This window comes from Oncorhynchus gorbuscha, linkage group LG11 (assembly GCF_021184085.1).
Source record: "Oncorhynchus gorbuscha isolate QuinsamMale2020 ecotype Even-year linkage group LG11, OgorEven_v1.0, whole genome shotgun sequence".
NCBI lineage: Eukaryota > Metazoa > Chordata > Actinopteri > Salmoniformes > Salmonidae > Oncorhynchus > Oncorhynchus gorbuscha.
The window spans coordinates 78,622,413-78,640,941 of record NC_060183.1 but is presented as its reverse complement, the minus strand read 5'-3'; the positions used below and the strand labels follow the sequence as shown (position 1 = coordinate 78,640,941).

The window sequence follows — 18,529 nt, the reverse complement described above, 5'->3', positions numbered from 1 at the left end:
CCCTGTATATAGCCTCCACATTGACTCTGTACCGTAACACCCTGTATATAGCCTCCACATTGACTCTGTACCGTAACACCCTGTATATAGCCTCCACATTGACTCTGTACCGTAATACCCTGTATATAGCCTCCACATTGACTCTGTACCGTAATACCCTGTATATAGCCTCGCTACTATTATTTTACTGCTGCTCTTTAACTATTTCTTTTTCTTTTTTTACATATCTATTTTTTTAATGATCACTTATTTTTCTTAACTGCGTTGTTGGTTAAGGGCTTGTAAGCATTTCACTGTGAGGTTGTATTCTGTTGTATTCGGCGCATGTGACAAATAATTTGATTAGATTGTTTTCAACCCCCTTTTATTATGGCAAGCCTAAATAAGTTAATAAGTAAAAGTGTGCTTAACAAGTCACATAATTAGTTGCATGGACTCACTCTTCGTGCAATAATAGTTTTTTAACACGATTTTTGAATGACTACCTCATCTCTGTACCCCACACATAATTATCTGTAAGGTCCCTCAGTCAAGCAGTGCATTTCAAACACAGTTTCAACCACAAAGACCAGGGGTGTTTTCCAATGCCTCACAAAGAAGGGCACCTATTGGTACATGGGTAAAACAAATGAAGCAGATATTGAATATCCCTTTGAGCATGGTGAAGTTATTAATTAATTTGGATGGCGTATCCAAACACCCAGTCATTACAAAGATACGTGCATCCTTCCTAACTCAGTTGCCGGGGAGGAAGGAAACCGCTCAGGGATTTCACTATTTGGCCAATGGGGACTTTATTACTGTTAGAGTTGAATGGCTGTGATGTGAGAAAACAGAGGATGGATCAACAACATTGTAGTTACTCCACTCCACTAACCTAAAGGAGAGTAAAAAGGAAACCTGTACATTAAACATATTTCAAAACATGCCTCTGTTTTGCAATAAGGAACTAAAGTAAAACTGCAGAAAATGTGGCAAAGAAATTAATTTCATGTCCTGAATACAAAGCGGTATGTTTGGCAAATCCAACGCAACACATCAGAGAACCACTCTTCATATGTTCAAGCTTCATGTTATGGGTGTGTTTGTCCTAGTCACTGACTAGGGAGTCTTTTTAGGATAAAAAGAAACAGAATAGAGCTAAGCACAGGCAAAATCCGAGAGGAAAACCTGGCTTAGTCTGCTTTCCAACACGGGGAGACAAATTCACCTTTCAGCAGGACAACAACATTAAACACAAGGGCAAATATACACTGGAGTGGCTTACGAAGACCACATTGAATGTTGCTGAGTAGGGCTGTGGTGGTCACGGAATTTCGTCAGTCGGTGATTGTCAAGAAAATAACTGTTGGTCTCACGGTAATTTACCGTTAATTAACTATAAACACATTTAGCATCTCCTGGCTTCCACATAGCCTACTAGCCATTTAAATTTTAAAAAGTATAATAAATCCATGTAAAACAGCCTACACCTTCACAGTAAATCCATTTCATATAGCCTACACCTTCACAGTAAATCCATATAAAACAGCCTAGACCTTCACAGTAAATCCATGTAATATAGCCTAGACCTTCACAGTAAATCCATATAATATAGCCTACACCTTCACAGTAGTAAATCCATATAAAACAGCCTAGACCTTCACAGTAAATCCATGTAATATAGTCTACACCTTCACAGTAAATCCATGTAATATAGCCTACACCTTCACAGTAAATCCATGTAATATAGTCTATTTATTTTAGACGGGTCTGAAGAAGCATCATATGAAGAAAATGTTGTCTATTTCAGAAGAAAATAATAGCATTTGAGGGAGTGCGCACATGCTGCTGCTATTCTGTGTTGAGCGGTTAAGAAATAAATAGGTCCTCCTATATGCTTAATTTAGAGTTATTAATGTAACTTTAGTTCTACAAACATTGGGCTTTTTGTTTAGATCTTTTATTGCGTTGAATGGCTGCATGATGAGACAAATGATTTTTTTTTTTTTAAGTTGCTTAAGTCATGAGCTCTGCTTTGTTTTTTGCTCAGGCGGTACACTCCAATAGTCTCTCATTCACAATTTCACAAGCACTTGATAATGTCTCGAATTTTCTTAAAACATATACGCCATGGGCTAGGTTACATGAGGTGTGTGACTATGATTCCATTAAGTTGCAAAAAAAGGCATTGTTTCTTATGCTGGGTATCATTCACAAGTGAAAGACTAATATTGTCACCCATCAGACTATTCTTGATTTAATCTAGTCTTTACATACACTAAATAATATACAGTACCAGTCAAAAGTTGAGACACCTACTCATTCAAGGGTTTTTCTTTATTTTCTTCATTGTAGAATAATAGTGAAGACATCAAAACTATGAAATAACACACATGGAATAATGTAGTAACCAAAAAGTGTTAAACAAATCAAAATACATTTGAGATTCTTCAAAGTAGCCACCCTTTGCCTTGATGACAGCTTTGTACACTCTTGGCATTCTCTCAACTAGCTTCATGAGGAATGCTTTTCCAACAGTCTTGAAGGAGTTCCCACATATACTGAGCACTTTTTGGCTGATTTTCCTTCACTCTGCGGTCCAGCTGATCCCAAACCATCTCAATTGGGTTGAGGTCGGGTGGTTGTGGAGGCCAGGTCATCTGATGCAGCCCTCCATCACTCTCCTTGGTCAAATAGCCCTTTACACAGCCCGGAGGTGTATTTTGGGTCATTATCCTGTTGAAAAAATAAACAATAGTCCCATTAAGGGCAAACCAGATAGGATGGCGTATCCCTGCAGAATGCTGTGGTAGCCATGCTGGTTAAGTGTGCCTTGAATTCTAAATAAATAAGACCGTTCCACCAGCAAAGCATCGTCACACCTCCTCCTCCATGCTTCACGGTGAGAACCACACAGTAGGAGATCATCCGTTCACCTACTCTGCGTCTCACAAAGACACAGCGGTTGGAACCAAAAATCTCAAATTTGGACTCATCAGACCAAAGGACAGATTTTCACCGGTCTAATGTCCATTGCTCGTGTTTCTTGGCCCAAGCAACTCTATTCTTCTTATTGTTGTCCTTTAGTAGTGGTTTCTTTGCAGCAATTTGACCATGAAGGCCTGATTTCACACAGTCTCCTATGAACAGTTGATGTTGAGATGTGTCTGTTACTTGAACTCTGAAACATTTATTTGGGCTGCAATATGAGGTGCAGTTAACTCTGCTGCAGAGGATAAGTTCATTAGAGGTAACTCTGGGTCTTCCTTTCCTGTGGTGGTCCTCATGAGAGCCAGTTCCATCACAGTGCTTTGTTTTTTGAGACTGCACTTGAAGAAACTTTAAAAGTTCTTGACATTTTCCGCATTGACTGACCTTCATGTCTTAAAGTAATGATGGACTGTCGTTTCTCTTTGCTTATTTGAGCTGTTCTTGCCATAATATGGACTTGGTCTTTTACCAAATAGGGCTATCTTCTGTATACCACCCCTACCTTGTCACAACACAACTAATTGACTCAAATGCATTAAGAAGGAAAGATATTCGACAAATTAAGTTTTAACAAGTCACACCTGTTAATTGAAACGCATTTCAGGTGACTACTTCATGAAGCTGGTTGAGAGAATGCCAAGAATGTGCAAAGGGTGGCTACTTTGAAGAATCTTCAATATTTTGCTTTGTTTAACACTGTTTTTGTTACTACATGATTCCATATGTGTTATTTCGTAGTTTTGATGGCTTCACTATTATTCTACAATGTATGAAAATAGTTAAAAATTAAGAAAACCCCTTGAATGAGTAGGTGTGTCCAACGTTTGACTGGTACTGTTTGTGACATTTGTTACCATGCACCTGTATTGAAACGCGGTAGCGGGGAAAATGCATATCTACGCACTTAAATAGCGAATGGTTTATTTTCATGCAAGCCAGGTAGGCTACTCCTGTTGTAAAGAGACACAATGTGCTTCATATTACGAAAGTTGAGAAACAAATATAGTAGCTGTTATAGAGTGATAAATGATGCTGGCTCATCTAACCAATAGGCAGCGCTATCACCGGTCCTAGATTGTTGACCGTTCTGTGAGCAATAAAGATAGTTGAGTATTGGTCTCCATGATAGATAGTGGTGTAAATCAGTTCCTAATAAATGACAAGTAAAGATTACATCCGGTGTCCTCCAATTATATGTTGATCTATTCAAGATACTACAGTAGGCCTAGCCTATAGAAAGCTGATGGATCCTCCTCTTTTTATTAGCAGCCATCACTCTGTTTTCTCCTGCAATTACCTAACCTATAGAAATGTTGCGCAAAATGAACTCATGGGCTCTCATGAAGTGTTTTATTCGATTTTCATTACATTTGCATTGATGTCAGAGTGATTAGAGGGACAATAGAGTGCTGAGTACCAGGCAGTTAGCAAGTTTGGTAGGCTACTAATGATCAGCATCAGAGCTTGGAGAAGCCTAATTACCGTGGTCATGTGGAATTTGACCGCCAGTGTGGCAGTAATACGGTCACCGCAACAGCCCGATTCCTGAGTGGCCTAGTTTTAAATTAAATCGGCTTGATAATCTATGGCTGTCTAGTAATGATCAACATCCAACTTGACAGAGCATGAAGAATTTTGTACAATACAGGTGTGCAAAGCTCTTAGACTTACCCAGAAAGACTCATAGCTGTAATCGCTGCCAAAGGTGATTCTAACATGTATTGACTCAGGGTTGTGAATACTTGTAGATATTTCTGTTTTTCTTTTTTAATACAGTTGCAAAAAATTCAAAACTTATGTTTCACTTTGTCTTTATGGGGTATTGTATGTAGATGAGTGATTTTTAAAATATATATTTAATAAATTGAGTTCAGGCTGTAACACTACAAATTGTGGAATAAGTCCAGGGGTAGGGGTACTTTCTGGAGGCACTAAATATATCCTGGGTATTATAGGCAAGGCTATTAGCATTCTGTGCTGCAAAGTATTTGTTTTGTATTTGGTGAGTGGGTAGAGCTCGCCATAGGATCTAAGTTGCGTTAGTTATCATGGGTTCTGTTAAAAAGCCTTTCCAAGGGAGCGTTTCCCAGGGTATTTTATCCACTCCAATAAGGAGTGGAGGACTAGTGAAGTTGACTAACCAGTCTAAGACAAGGTACTCTAAAAATCGTACACAACTCTAGGTCTACCTGGCCCATCTCCAATTAGGAATATTTTTGATGTCTGGCCAACCCTCCTAGAGAACTACTGGGTCTGCAAGCTTTGCTCTATCTGATTCAGGTCCTGATGGACCACTGCTTATTAGTCAGATGGGTTCGAGCAGGGCTGGAACAAATGCCAATAGCTCCCCTAGTGGAGGGATGGCCGCCACTGCCTCGAACCTTTGGCTAAAATGAAAGCTATGTAGAACTAAATCGGGATACAAACCAGCTAAAAGTAAAGATATGTCGAACTAAAACAGGATACAAACCAGTAGTCGGAGCCTCATAATGTTGTGGTTTAATTAGAACTATGTTGGACTTCAAGATATGAGAATTGCGGTTAGTAACCTGGATTTGACATAATTGGCATCTAGCTCTACTAGTTTACTATGGCTAATTCCGACCTGAGGCCACCCACCATATGCTGCTGCCCGGTTCCATCATGCTCAATATTGTGTTTAATGAGCACAGAGGTCATGCTGAACGGAAGTCCTGAACATGCAAGCCACACCAGACAGTCTGGAAGGATGAATTACTGTTTTGTCATCTGAAATACTAATTGAGATAAATAGACAAAGCTCATTTGGTTATGTCATAGCCTATATTACGGGAAAACGAACCTATTTGAAGCTTATTATTCTCAAATGTTTCTTGAGATTAGGTTTAGATCCTGAGGAACGCTGTAACTGTAACATTGTAGCTGTCATCTTTTTCAGGACCGTATTAAAGCCCTTCTGTGAGTGAAAACACTGGAGCGGAAATTAAGCACCTCATTGTTTCGCCGGCCAGATATAATTACATTAACATGTCATTCAATAACCCACTTAATACCATGGAAACGTACTCAAGAGGTCCATGGTCACGATGAGAACGTTATGACTCCTCCCTAGCAACAGATAGTGTTCCGTCGCTAGGCTAACAGATTGCCATTTGACACAGGAGCTTCCAACTTTTATTTCCTGTGCTCTAAACTGGAAAACTATTCAACCATATTTATTAAATGAGTCATAATGTACACTGGGTCTATAGTTTTGTTTATACTCTCCTAATTGTATCTCACCTCAATGTTATCAGTCAAATGCATTTCATGTGGCTTGAAACAACAATGCATCAACTGCTCAGCCTTTATGGTCTTGAACCGTAAAACTCTTGTGAACTCAAATGAGAGAAATGATATTCCTGGTAGTGCTGCTGACATGTATGGGCTAGTCTTTGTTATTACTGTTCATCTATAGATCTCACTAGCACTCTGAGTCAGTTTCTCTGGCTGGCTGGCTGTTTGTGTCTTTCTCTCTCTCTTTTTCTCTGTCTGACTCTCACGCTCTCGCTTTCCCATACATACACACTTCTAGAGCTTTTTTTTTCATAAAAATGCTCCTTCAGACTACATTAGATGGTTTTTTAAATGTATGAATAAGTATGAAAGTGTTGCCTGTGAAAGTAGAGGAGGAGGGGAGCCGCCCTGGCTTGTCCCGACACCAGGCCTCAATTATATATTTAGTACTCCGTTTTGACCCTCTCCTCACCCGGCTCGGCAGTACTGTTAAACTGACAGGCTCTCAAACTGCTAACGGAGGTTGATTCCCGGCGCTTGGAAGCCCATGGAAATCTCACTAATGAGCCATTGGAATCTCGTTATGGTGAGTTTCACTGACAAGGCAGGAAAGCCACACAGCACTGCTCCAGCCATGCCCTGCAGACTCTTTCCACCATGCTTGGGGCCAACATGACCAACGGCACAGTCAGTCCCAGTAACAGTGTATTACAGATATGTTTGTATATATCGTGTATGTGGACACCCCTTCAAATTAGTGGATTTGTCTATTTCAGCCACACTTGTTGCTGACAGGAGTATAAAATCGAGCACACAGCCATACAATCTCCATAGACAAAAATTGGCAGTAGAATGGCCTTACTGAAGACCTCAGTGACTTTCAACGTGGCACTATCATAGGATGCTACCCTTTCAAAAAAGTCAGTTCGTCAAATTCCTGCCCTGCTAGAGCTTCCCCGGTACACTGTAAGTGCTGATGTTGTGAAGTGGAAACGTCTAGGAGAAACAACAGCTCAGCCGTGATGTGGTAGGCCACACAAGTTCACAGAACGGCACCGCTGAAGCGCGCAGTGCATAAAAATCTAAATCGTCTCTCCTCGGTTGCAACACTCACTACAGAGTTCCAAACTGCCTCTGAAAGCAATGTCAGCACAGTAACTGTTTGTCTGGAGCTTCATGTAATGGCGGCTCATGTGCACACAAGTCTAAGATCACCATGCGCGATGCCAAACGTTGGTTGGAGTGGTGTAAAGCTCGCCACCATTGGACTCTGGAGCAGTGAAAACTCATTCTCTGGCGTGATGAATCACGCTTCACCGTCTGGCGGCCGAATCTGGGTTTGGTGGAAACCAGGAGAACACTACCGGTCTGAATGCATAGTGCAAACTGTAAAGTTTGATGGAGGAGGAATAATGTTCTGGGGCTGTTTTTCATGCTTCAAGGCTAGGCCCCTTAGTTCCAGTGAAGAGAAATCTTAACGCTACATCATACAATGACCTTCTGGACCATTCTGTGCTTCCCACTTTGTGGCAACAGTTTGGGGAAAGCCCTTTCCTGTTTCAGCATGACAATGCCCCCTGTGCACAAAGCAAAGTCCCATACAGAACTTGTTTGTTGAGATCGGTGTGGAAGAACTTGACTGGCCTGCACAGAGCCCTGACCCTATCAAACACTTTAAAAAATATATGTTTTATTCCCAATTTCGTGGTATCTAATTGGTAGTTAGTCATGTCCCATCGCTGCAACTCCCGTACGGACTTGGGAGAGGCGAAGGTCAAGAGCTGTGCGTCCTCCGAAATCGCACTGCTTCTTGACACAACTGTGAGCCAGGCCTAATCACCCAAAATTAGTGCCCAACCTCACTAATGCTCTTGTGGCTGAATGGAAGCAAGTCCCCACATCAATGTTCCAACATCTAGAGGAAAGCCTTCCCAGAAGAGTGGAGGCTGTTATAGTAGCAAAGGGGGAACCAACTCCATATTAATGCCCATGATTTTGGAGTGAGATGTTTGACGAGCAGGTGTCCACATACGTTTGATCATGTAGTGTACTCCCACTATGACAAAGTGTTTCCTGGGTTGTAAACATTAGCCTGAGAAACGGTTAGCCTGAGGTAGAAGTATGTTATGGACTCTGTTGGGTCGGGAACCACTAGCGGATTGTGTTAGTTTCCTGAGTTGTTGTGACCAGAAACATTGGTTTGTTTATCTGGGGGTCAGCAAAACATTTGACAGGCTTTTGCTGGCGTCAGTGATGGAGCAACTGGTCTAGCTCTTAGGGGATTAGAACTCGCTAATAGGAAGATATTAGTTTTTTGGACTTCACCGTTGTATGCTATTAAGCTAAAACCATTTGGGGTTGAAAGCACATCAAAGCACTTGGTGGGGAACCGTCAGTACATTTTCATAGGCTGTGTCCCAAAATGGCACCCGATTCCCTATATAGTGCACTACTTTTTAACCAGAGCCTATGGGCCCAAAAGTAGTACATTTTAAATAGGTTGTCCTTAAGGGACACAGCCAGTAAACAGACGATACCTTAAATGTCAGTGCATTTAATTTATCCTTCGTTTCAAAGCCATGTGCTGCAGAAAGGTTAATAGGCCAACCCCAGGAAATATGTTGAGGCTAATTGTTTTGGGGGATAGTGGATGCAGCATGCTATTTTGCTGTAAACCTCTGATGTTCTTTGAAAATACATATTTTACGCAGGTGGGGGGGATTGATACCCATGAAGCATGGTTTGTGTTTGGGTTCAAATGTAGGCTACAGTTTGTCTCCTAGTAGTGTATAGTCTAGAGATGTTGGCCAATCGAGCAATTTTTGTCATAGTATGAAGTATAGCCTACCTTTTCCCTGAGAACCAACTTGGCTTCCCTCTCCAGTTAAACCCAAGATCAAGGGCATTTTGCATGGCAACAACAATGGACAAGTATGTTTTTTTTGTCAGCTTTGAACTAATTTCTCCATTTTTGGAATGTCAGTGTAATCTTAGTGAGCCGCTTTGAAGTACTCAAGGATGCTAATATTCTGTAATGCAGATTTGGGGAATGTCTGGGTGGGAAACGGAAGGATTTCCTGTCATTGTGCTCAGTCTGGAATTCCAGCTCTTCCCTGTAGTAAAACACTGGAGCGCAGTGTAACGAGGCTTCCCTGTAGTAAAACACTGGAGCGCAGTGTAACGAGGCTTCCCTGTAGTGAAACACTGGAGCGCAGTGTAACGAGGCTTCCCTGTAGTGAAACACTGGAGCGCAGTGTAACGAGGCTTCCTGTAGTGAAACACTGGAGCGCAGTGTAACGAGGCTTCCTGTAGTGAAACACTGGAGCGCAGTGTAACGAGGCTTCCCTGTAGTGAAACACTGGAGCGCAGTGTAACGAGGCTTCCCTGTAGTGAAACACTGGAGCGCAGTGTAACGAGGCTTCCTGTAGTAAAACACTGGAGCGCAGTGTAACGAGGCTTCCTGTAGTGAAACACTGGAGCGCAGTGTAACGAGGCTTCCCTGTAGTGAAACACTGGAGCGCAGTGTAACGAGGCTTCCCTGTAGTGAAACACTGGAGCGCAGTGTAACGAGGCTTCCCTGTAGTGAAACACTGGAGCGCAGTGTAACGAGGCTTCCCTGTAGTGAAACACTGGAGCGCAGTGTAACGAGGCTTCCCTGTAGTGAAACACTGGAGCGCAGTGTAACGAGGCTTCCCTGTAGTGAAACACTGGAGTGCAGTGTAACGAGGCTTCCCTGTAGTGAAACACTGGAGAGCAGTGTAACGAGGCTTCCCTGTAGTGAAACACTGGAGAGCAGTGTAACGAGGCTTCCCTGTAGTGAAACACTGGAGCGCAGTGTAACGAGGCTTCCCTGTAGTGAAACACTGGAGCGCAGTGTGAGGCTTCCCTGTAGTGAAACACTGGAGCGCAGTGTAACGAGGCTTCCCTGTAGTGAAACACTGGAGCGCAGTGTAACGAGGCTTCCCTGTAGTGAAACACTGGAGCGCAGTGTAACGAGGCTTCCCTGTAGTGAAACACTGGAGCGCAGTGTAACGAGGCTTCCCTGTAGTGACACACTGGAGCGCAGTGTAACGAGGCTTCCCTGTAGTGACACACTGGAGCGCAGTGTAACGAGGCTTCCCTGTAGTGAAACACTGGAGCGCATTGTAAACAGACCTGCCAGTGACCCCTCACCCCTAGACCAATGCTCCAGCTCGCGGAGTGAGATTTGCAAGTGAAGGAGCAATCACAGCTGCAGACCTAGGACTCACGCAGCACTACTGTATCCCACGAAAGGGATTTGGTCGTTTATCATAAATCCTTTATTGACGATGGGGCTAAGGGTGAGACCCGGTGTTTTTCATGGCTTACCGCACTCTGAGGAAAAGGTGTGATTGAAACGTTGGTTTACATGGACATTCACAAGCATGTTTGTCTGAATTTTATTCACCACTATAGTGGAATCTGTCTTTGACGATGGCTTTGAAGATGGTCCTGTGGTGTGTGTGTGTGTGTGTGTGCTACCATGACATGGTATTTGTCTCTGTGACGTGTGTAGACTGAGGAAAATGGTGGACCTCACAGCGCCTCGGTTATCAGAAAGCAGTTGTCATAGCAACTGGATGTGTGGCGTTCAAGTAGTTACCGATTTTAGTTACTGATTCTTTACAGCAGTATGACGTGAAGGGAAGGACAATAGCTTTTCTGGAACTGTTGATATTTTTACAATAGTGTAAAAATTTGAATTAGATGGCCATCTAATGTGTACTAAGGGGCCTCACGGCATCAACCTTCATCAACTATGTAACAAGTCAGAACACCACGAGCAATGCCATCTAATCACATACTGGTAATGTTGACAGAATAGGCCTATATTGTGCATGCTGTGATGCCTGCTAGCTGACTCGCTCTGACAATTCATTGCAAGCACAGTTCATTATCCTTTGCTAAAGAGTCAAGTTTATTTTGGTTGTCAGAGTGGAAAAAATGTATGTTTACATTAGATACATCAGAGACACCAGCACTGAGAGAGAGGGCAAATTCATTTTTACTGGGAGAGGAAGGATTCACCCACTGGCTAGTAATTCCATACAGCTCAGGCATGTGCACATAGCGATAGATTCTGTTGCTTGCTTCACTGATGCACAAAACCCTTGGAAGCTGAACATAGGAAATTGATTTAACATTAAACGTAATGGTAAACTGAAACTCTTATCCTTGTCATAGAATTAAAAACAATTCCCAAATGGAACTTGGGTAGAAAAAGACGGATGGTGAATGTATCCTTTTCCTCCCCCTCTTGCAGAAGCGGCGGAGGCGCATCGACAGGAGTATGATCGGGGAGCCCACTAATTTTGTCCACACATCCCATGTGGGATCGGGAGACATCTTCAGTGGCATGAACTCGGTAAGAGGAAGCAATGGAAGCCGTGCAGAGGAAGCAATGCATAATGGGAATGTGATAGGATGTCAATCATTAGCCACCAAGATGGGATAAGTATAGACCTATACATTATTATTTAAAGACTATTCATTAGGATTTAAAGACACTACGATGATTTTTTTAAAACTATTCATTTTAATACTATTCATTATGATTGACTACATTATGATTTAAAGACTTCATTATGATTTAAATATTAAACTATTATGATCCATCTATGGAAAGATGAGACTCTCACGAATGGTGTTCTCCATTGTGCTGTACACAAGTGTCTTGGGACTCGTCTGAAGTCGGTACAGCCGATGTGCCAACTTCGGTCTGTAGCGTCCGAGAAGTTTGTGCTCATATGACCCCTCTGGAAAGGTGGAACTGTTGAGCACGTCTGTTGTTTTGCTCTAGGACACCTACAGGCCTCACAACTCATCTGCAGGTCCCTCGGTACCAGATGAAAAAATGTATGGAAGTACAGTGCATTTTGGACCTTTTCCACATTGTGTTTCCCCACCCTTTATCAATCTACACACAATTCTCCCCTGATTGCTCAGTTTGGCTGGGCGGCCAGCTCTAGGAAGAGTCTTGGTGGTTCCAAACTTCTTCCATTTAAGAATGATAGAGGCCACTGTGTTCTTGGACCTTCAATGCTGCAGACATGTTTTGGTACCCTTCCCCAGATCTGTTCCTCGACACAATCCTGTCTCTGAGCTCTACAGACAGTTCCCTCGACCTCATGGCTTGGTTTTTGCTCTGACATGCACTGTCAACTGTGTGGTGTGCCTTTTCAAATCATGTCAAATCAAATTGAATTTACCACAGGTGGACACCAATCAAGTTGTAGAAACATCAAGGATGATCAATGGAAACAGGATGCACCGGAGGTTAATTTCAAGTCTCAGGAAAGGGTCTGAATACTTGGTGTGTTGAGGGAAATTGAGGGTCGGGATGTGGGAGTGAAGTTGCTGGGAATGATGTTCAAAGATTAAAAACAAAAAAAATAAGTCTAAATAAACAAAACAAAAAAAATAGTTTAAACTGATGCTAAAAAGGAACGTTGTTACATCCAATGCCTTTTTTGCCTGATGCCAAGCAAGCGCTTGTATGCACACGGACATACACATGTAAATAGTGCCACACATGCACACAAACTAGAGGTTTGGGAGCTTGGGCCGGTGGCTGAGAGGTCGCTGGTTCGAGTCACCGATTCGACTGGGTGGGGGAACTGTCCTTGTGCCCTTTGGCAGTGTGCTTGACCCTGGTTGCTCCTGTGGGTCGCTCTGGATGGGAGTGTCTGCTAGATGACAAAGTAATTTAAATGTTGGGGTTAGCAGGTTAATATATACATGTGGGTATTGCTTCAACAAGGTTAGCAGGTTAATAGATACATGTGGGTATTGCTTCAACAAGGTTAGCAGGTTAATAGATAAATGTGGGTATTGCTTCAAGGTTAGCAGGTTAATAGATACATGTGGGTATTGCTTCAACAAGGTTAGCAGGTTAATAGATACATGTGGGTATTGATTCAACAAGGTTAGCAGGTTAATAGATACATGTGGGTATTGATTCAACAAGGTTAGCAGGTTAATAGATACATGTGGGTATTGCTTCAACAAGGTTAGCAGGTTAATAGATACATGTGGGTATTGCTTCAACAAGGTTAGCAGTTGTCCATCATCTTGTCTTTAACATACTGTTTACTTCCACCACAGGTGAACTCCATTCAAAACCAAATGCAGTCAAAAGGTGGATACGGCGAAGAGGCCATGCCTGTGAATGTGCAGCTGCAACTGGTGGACACAAAAGCAGGATAACGTGGAGGAGCAGCTTCACGGTAAGAGCTCAGAGACTGTAACATTGACTCTGCTTTGAATAGCTGAAGTAGTGAAAAACATTAAAACAATATTTTTTTGTTGTCTTATTTAAAATAAAACTGTCATATTTGGCCTAAATGAATGTAGATGTTTGTCATGTACTCTGGTAATGTGCCATGTATGGGAGACGTGGCCTGTATTTTAGGAATATGTCTTGAAAGACATATAACTTATCTGAAGACTGTTTGGTTTTAGACAGTTGCTAAACCTTTTGCCTGTTTGTCTTCCCTCTAGGTTCCTTCATGTTGATGTTTTTCATCCTGGTCTCCATGTCTGCCTTCAGTGACTGCTTCCCTCATCCTCCCTCCCCAATATTGGACTAGGGGATGATGTTCGCCTCCTGTCCTCCCGCTCTGTCTGTCCTCCTTTGCTCCTCCCAATGAGCCCAATATCGACCCCCCCTCCTTCTCTCCGCCTCAGCCCTCTCCGCCTCAGCCCTCTCAACTCTCCTCGCGCCACAAATAGATGGACAGTTTTTGTCACGCCATTGGAATGAGGCTGCTCCCCCCCTCTGCCTGTCTGTCCATCCGCCCATCTCCCACGGAGGACGACAGTCAAAAGGACAGCAGCGCTTCAGTTTTAGTGTACCTCACCCCTCCAACTTAAGCCAGACGCAAAAAGCATGATCCTCATCTCTACAAGTTCAAAGTGTAACACGCTTCTTCTCTTCAAATTAGAATTTTTTGATGTGAGTTTTTTTTTTTGTAGGGGGGGGGGCTGTGGGGTTTTGTCAATTCAGTGTTTAAAGGTCTGGAACCTACAAGTACAAAATGTAGATTTTTGTTTTATTTTTTATTATTAACATATTTCTTTTTATATATATTTTTGTCTGGTTTGGAGGTCAGAATGGTGGGTGACCACGTTTGTGAAAAGTGGCTTGCTATGGCCCTTGGGTGCCAAAATGTCAGTAGAGCATATGGAATGATATTTTTTCTAAGTAATTTTTTTGTTTTTGACCTCAAGTGAATTCCACTCCAATAGGAAATGTGATTGTTACTTCGCTGTTGTTTACATCGTTCCAGTTCCCATTCCTTGTCTTTATTTTCATGATAATTGTTCAATAGAACAACAACTGATGTTGAAATGGCATGAACTGGCATTTCACTCGACATTCTACTGTAAATGTTTTGGTAAACTTGATTTCAATAAGCCTGGGCTATATGAGTATATGCTGTGCAGTAAAATGTAAAGACCTTTAGCTATGTGGTACAGTGCTGGCTACTGGTGTTACAGTGCTGGCTACTGGTGTTACAGTGCTGGCTACTGGTGGTACAGTGCTGGCTACTGGTGTTACAGTGCTGGCTACTGGTGTTACAGTGCTGGCTACTGGTGGTACAGTGCTGGCTACTGGTGGTACAGCGCTGGCTACTGGTGTTACAGTGCTGGCTACTGGTGTTACAGCGCTGGCTACTGGTGGTACAGCGCTGGCAGGTGGTACAGCTGGCTACTGGTGGCGCTGGCTACTGCTGGCTACTGGTGGTACAGTGGCTGGTGGTACAGCGCTACTGGTGGTACAGCGCTGGCTACTGGTGTTACACTGGTGGTACAGTGCTGGCTGGCAGTGCTGGCTACTGGTGGTACAGCGCTGGCTACTGGTGGTACAGCGCTGGCTACTGGTGGTACAGCGCTGGCTACTGGTGGTACAGCGCTGGCTACTGGTGGTACAGCGCTGGCTACTGGTGGTACAGCGCTGGCTACTGGTGGTACAGCGCTGGCTACTGGTGGTACAGCGCTGGCTACTGGTGGTTAAGGACTAGGTACTGGTGGTTAAGGACTAGGTACTGGTGTGGGTAACAGAATCTATAAAGCATTCAATGTTGCAATCTGGCATCGAGGCGAACCCAAACTCGAAGTTGTCTGTAAAAGCTTGACCATGTGGCAGAGTTCATGAACTCATGCACATTCTAAGAGTAAAGAACAACTTATCAAAGAAAATGTTATCTTTTGTCTATGAAATGACTTGGGGTCATTGAAGATGCCGAGACAACTCCAATGTTTGTGCAAAACAAAGGACAGTATGATTACCATTGACACACAGGTTGACATCCTACTGTTTAGCTCAAAGACATTTTGTTCAGGTTCAGAGGCATATTTTCCATTATTTTAAACATGACGCATGTATGTTATTGCACTGGTGTTGTAAATGGTTTGGGGTAGGATATGGTGTGGTCTAATATAGAGTGTAGTCTATGGTTTGGGGTAGGATATGATGTGGTCTAATATAGGGTGTAGTCTATGGTTTGGGGTAGGATATGATGTGGTCTAATATAGGGTGTAGTCTATGGTTTGGGGTAGGATATGATGTGGTCTAATATAGGGTGTAGTCTATGGTTTGGGGTAGGATATAGTGTGGTCTAATATAGGGTGTAGTCTATGGTTTGGGGTAGGATATATGGTGTAGTTTAGGGTAGGATATATGGTGTAGTCTATGGGTTGGGGTAGGATATATGGTGTCGTCTATGGGTTGGGGTAGGATGGGGTGTGGTCTAATATAGGGTGTAGTCTGGTTTGGGGTAGGATATATGGTGTAGTCTATGGGTTGGGGTAGGATAGGTTGTAGTTGCTATGGGTTAGAGTAGGCTAGGGTGTAGTTTGTATGGGTTAAGGGAAAATAGGATGTCGTCTCTGTGGTTTAGCATAGGATAGGGTGTAGTCTCTATGGGTTAGGGTAGGCTAGGGTGTAGTTTGTATGGGTTAGGGTAGAATAGGATGTAGTATCTGTGGTGTAGCATAGGATAGGGTGTAGTCTCTATGAGTTAGGGTAGGCTAGGGTGTAATCTCTATGGGTAAGGGTAGGCTAGGGTGTAGTCTATGTGGGTTAGGTGTAGGATAGGGTGTAGTTTGTATGGGTTAAGGGAAAATAGGATGTCGTCTCTGTGGTTTAGCATAGGATAGGGTGTAGTCTATATGGGTTAGGGGAGGCTAGGGTGTAGTTTGTATGGGTTAGGGTAGAATAGGATGTAGTATCTGTGGTGTAGCATAGGATAGGGTGTAGTCTCTATGAGTTAGGGTAGGCTAGGGTGTAATCTCTATGGGTAAGGGTAGGCTAGGGTGTAGTCTGTATGGGTAGGATAGGGTGTAGTCTGTATGGGTTAGGGCAAGCTAGGGTGTAGTTTGTATGGGTTAGGGTAGAATAGGATGTGGTTTAGCATAGGATAGGGTATGGTCTCTATGGGTTAGGGTAGGCTAGAGTGTAGTTTATGGATTTAGGTAGAATAGGGGGTAGTCCATGGGTAGGATAGGGTGTAGTTTATGGATTAGGGTAGGATATTTTAAGAATTTTAACAAGCTGTAGAAAATATTCAAAATCAAAAAATGAAGTCTTCAAAAAGTCCTTTAATTTATCAAATTAATAATTTGTTTTCAATTGATGCCTCTGTCATGGTTGAAAATGTAAATAATGAAATAGGGGTTTGGTTCACTTATTTGGATTAAAACTAATACCTGTATTGATGAGGAAAGAAGAGTCACTGGGCCTCGAACTCATCTGATAAAAGTATTATTATTATTATTATTATCACACTGATTGTTGTCGGTCCTTCCCTCAAGTGCTTTGTTTGTATATACCATATTCCTTGTGTGCCACAACCTACCTGAGGTATTCTAATTTATTGTTTGTCTTTTGGAACTTTTTTTGTACTCTAGTTTCTTTCAGATAGATTGGAATGTTCAACCCCCCCCCCCCCCCCAAAAAAAAAAAAAAAAAAAAAAAAATTCACCATCTGATAAATAATTGTGGTAATATTTATTCACCATTATTAGAAATGTACTGGACTTGGGGGGGGGTGAGAGAGAGAGGGGGAGGAGGGGGGGGTAGAGAGGAGGGGGGGAGAGAAGTTTTCCCAAATACTAAGTCTAAATGAGAATGTCATACAATGTTTTGTGACAACTGAAAAGCACAAGAGAGTGTGTGTGTGTGTGTGTGTGTGTGTGTGTGTGTGTGTGTGTGTGTGTGTGTGTGTGTGTGTGTGTGTGTGTGTGTGTGTGAACAATATGAAGTTTGCAATACAATGCGAGTGTCGGCCAAAGTGGTATTGACCAGGGTACGTCAGCATGAATCTACTCTCAGCCAATGCTCACCACAAATGAATTTCAACATCAGGGAATTCACTCTGCTCAGTAATGTTAATTTTTTTGTTGTTTTACATATCTGATGGGGTTTTTTTGTGCTTTTTTGTACACTTCCATCCCTCATGAATTGACATCCAGTGTTGGCTTGTAGATTACCAAATGTCTTCAGTTGAAATAAATATTTTTTTTCCATGTTATGTGACCCTGTCTTTGTGGAATCATTTGAATAGAACCAGAGCCCTATTTACGGTGGCCAAAAGTAGTGCACTATGTAGTGATTAGGGTGCCAAAGTATCCATTCCCACCAGAAACTGTTGTTATACATAGTTAACACTTAGGAAAATGCCATAGACAACATACAGTTGATTTGAACTAAAATCTATTAACCATGATGGTTACCAGTATTCATTTTAATACATATGACTAGTGGGTACAGTACATTGTAAGTAAATGCCATCACAGCTTTAACGAGGAATTGGGTTGTGTCCCAAATGGCATTATATTCCCTATATATAGTGTACTTCCTTTTACCAGGAGCCATAGTGCTCTGTTCAAAAGTAGTGCACTATAAAAGGATAGGGTGCCATTTGGGATGAAATCTTAATATACAATGTAGATGTCAGTATTCAGTGTGGTGTGGTGTTGTGGTAATGTGTACTGACTTGAATGTGAAAAAGGACATTGTGTTCTCCAGATTCCATCATAAGCTATCCATGGAGCCTACCATGTGGTGACTGTGAGTGGGCATAATCCCTGTGAATTCCCCCTCTGTTGAGAAGATTATGAGCTCCAAGCCTAAGGTTAGTTAGATAATACAAATGTTTCAGGAAACTCACTTGAAGCAAGTGACATTGCTCAGAATTTATCCCCTTACACTTGTGTCTATAAGGTAGTAGTTTTGGAATTGTTAGCTAGATTACTTGTTGGTTATTACTGCATTGTC

At 42.4% G+C, this 18,529-nt stretch overlaps 1 protein-coding gene across 3 annotated transcripts in view; it reads left to right on the top strand.

Annotated features, from left to right (window-relative positions):
• cdc42se2 (CDC42 small effector 2) overlaps positions 1-14,932 on the top strand; it is a 75,077-nt gene extending 60,145 nt beyond the window's left edge. For all 3 annotated transcript variants that reach the window (XM_046290598.1, XM_046290599.1, XM_046290600.1), the window contains exons 3-5: positions 11,513-11,614; positions 13,354-13,475; positions 13,750-14,932. In XM_046290598.1, coding sequence (XP_046146554.1) covers positions 11,513-11,614; positions 13,354-13,455 — 204 coding nt within the window. In that variant the 3' untranslated portion in view covers positions 13,456-13,475; positions 13,750-14,932. The remainder of the gene's footprint in view (positions 1-11,512; positions 11,615-13,353; positions 13,476-13,749) is intronic.
• Positions 14,933-18,529: the final 3,597 nt, after the last annotated feature.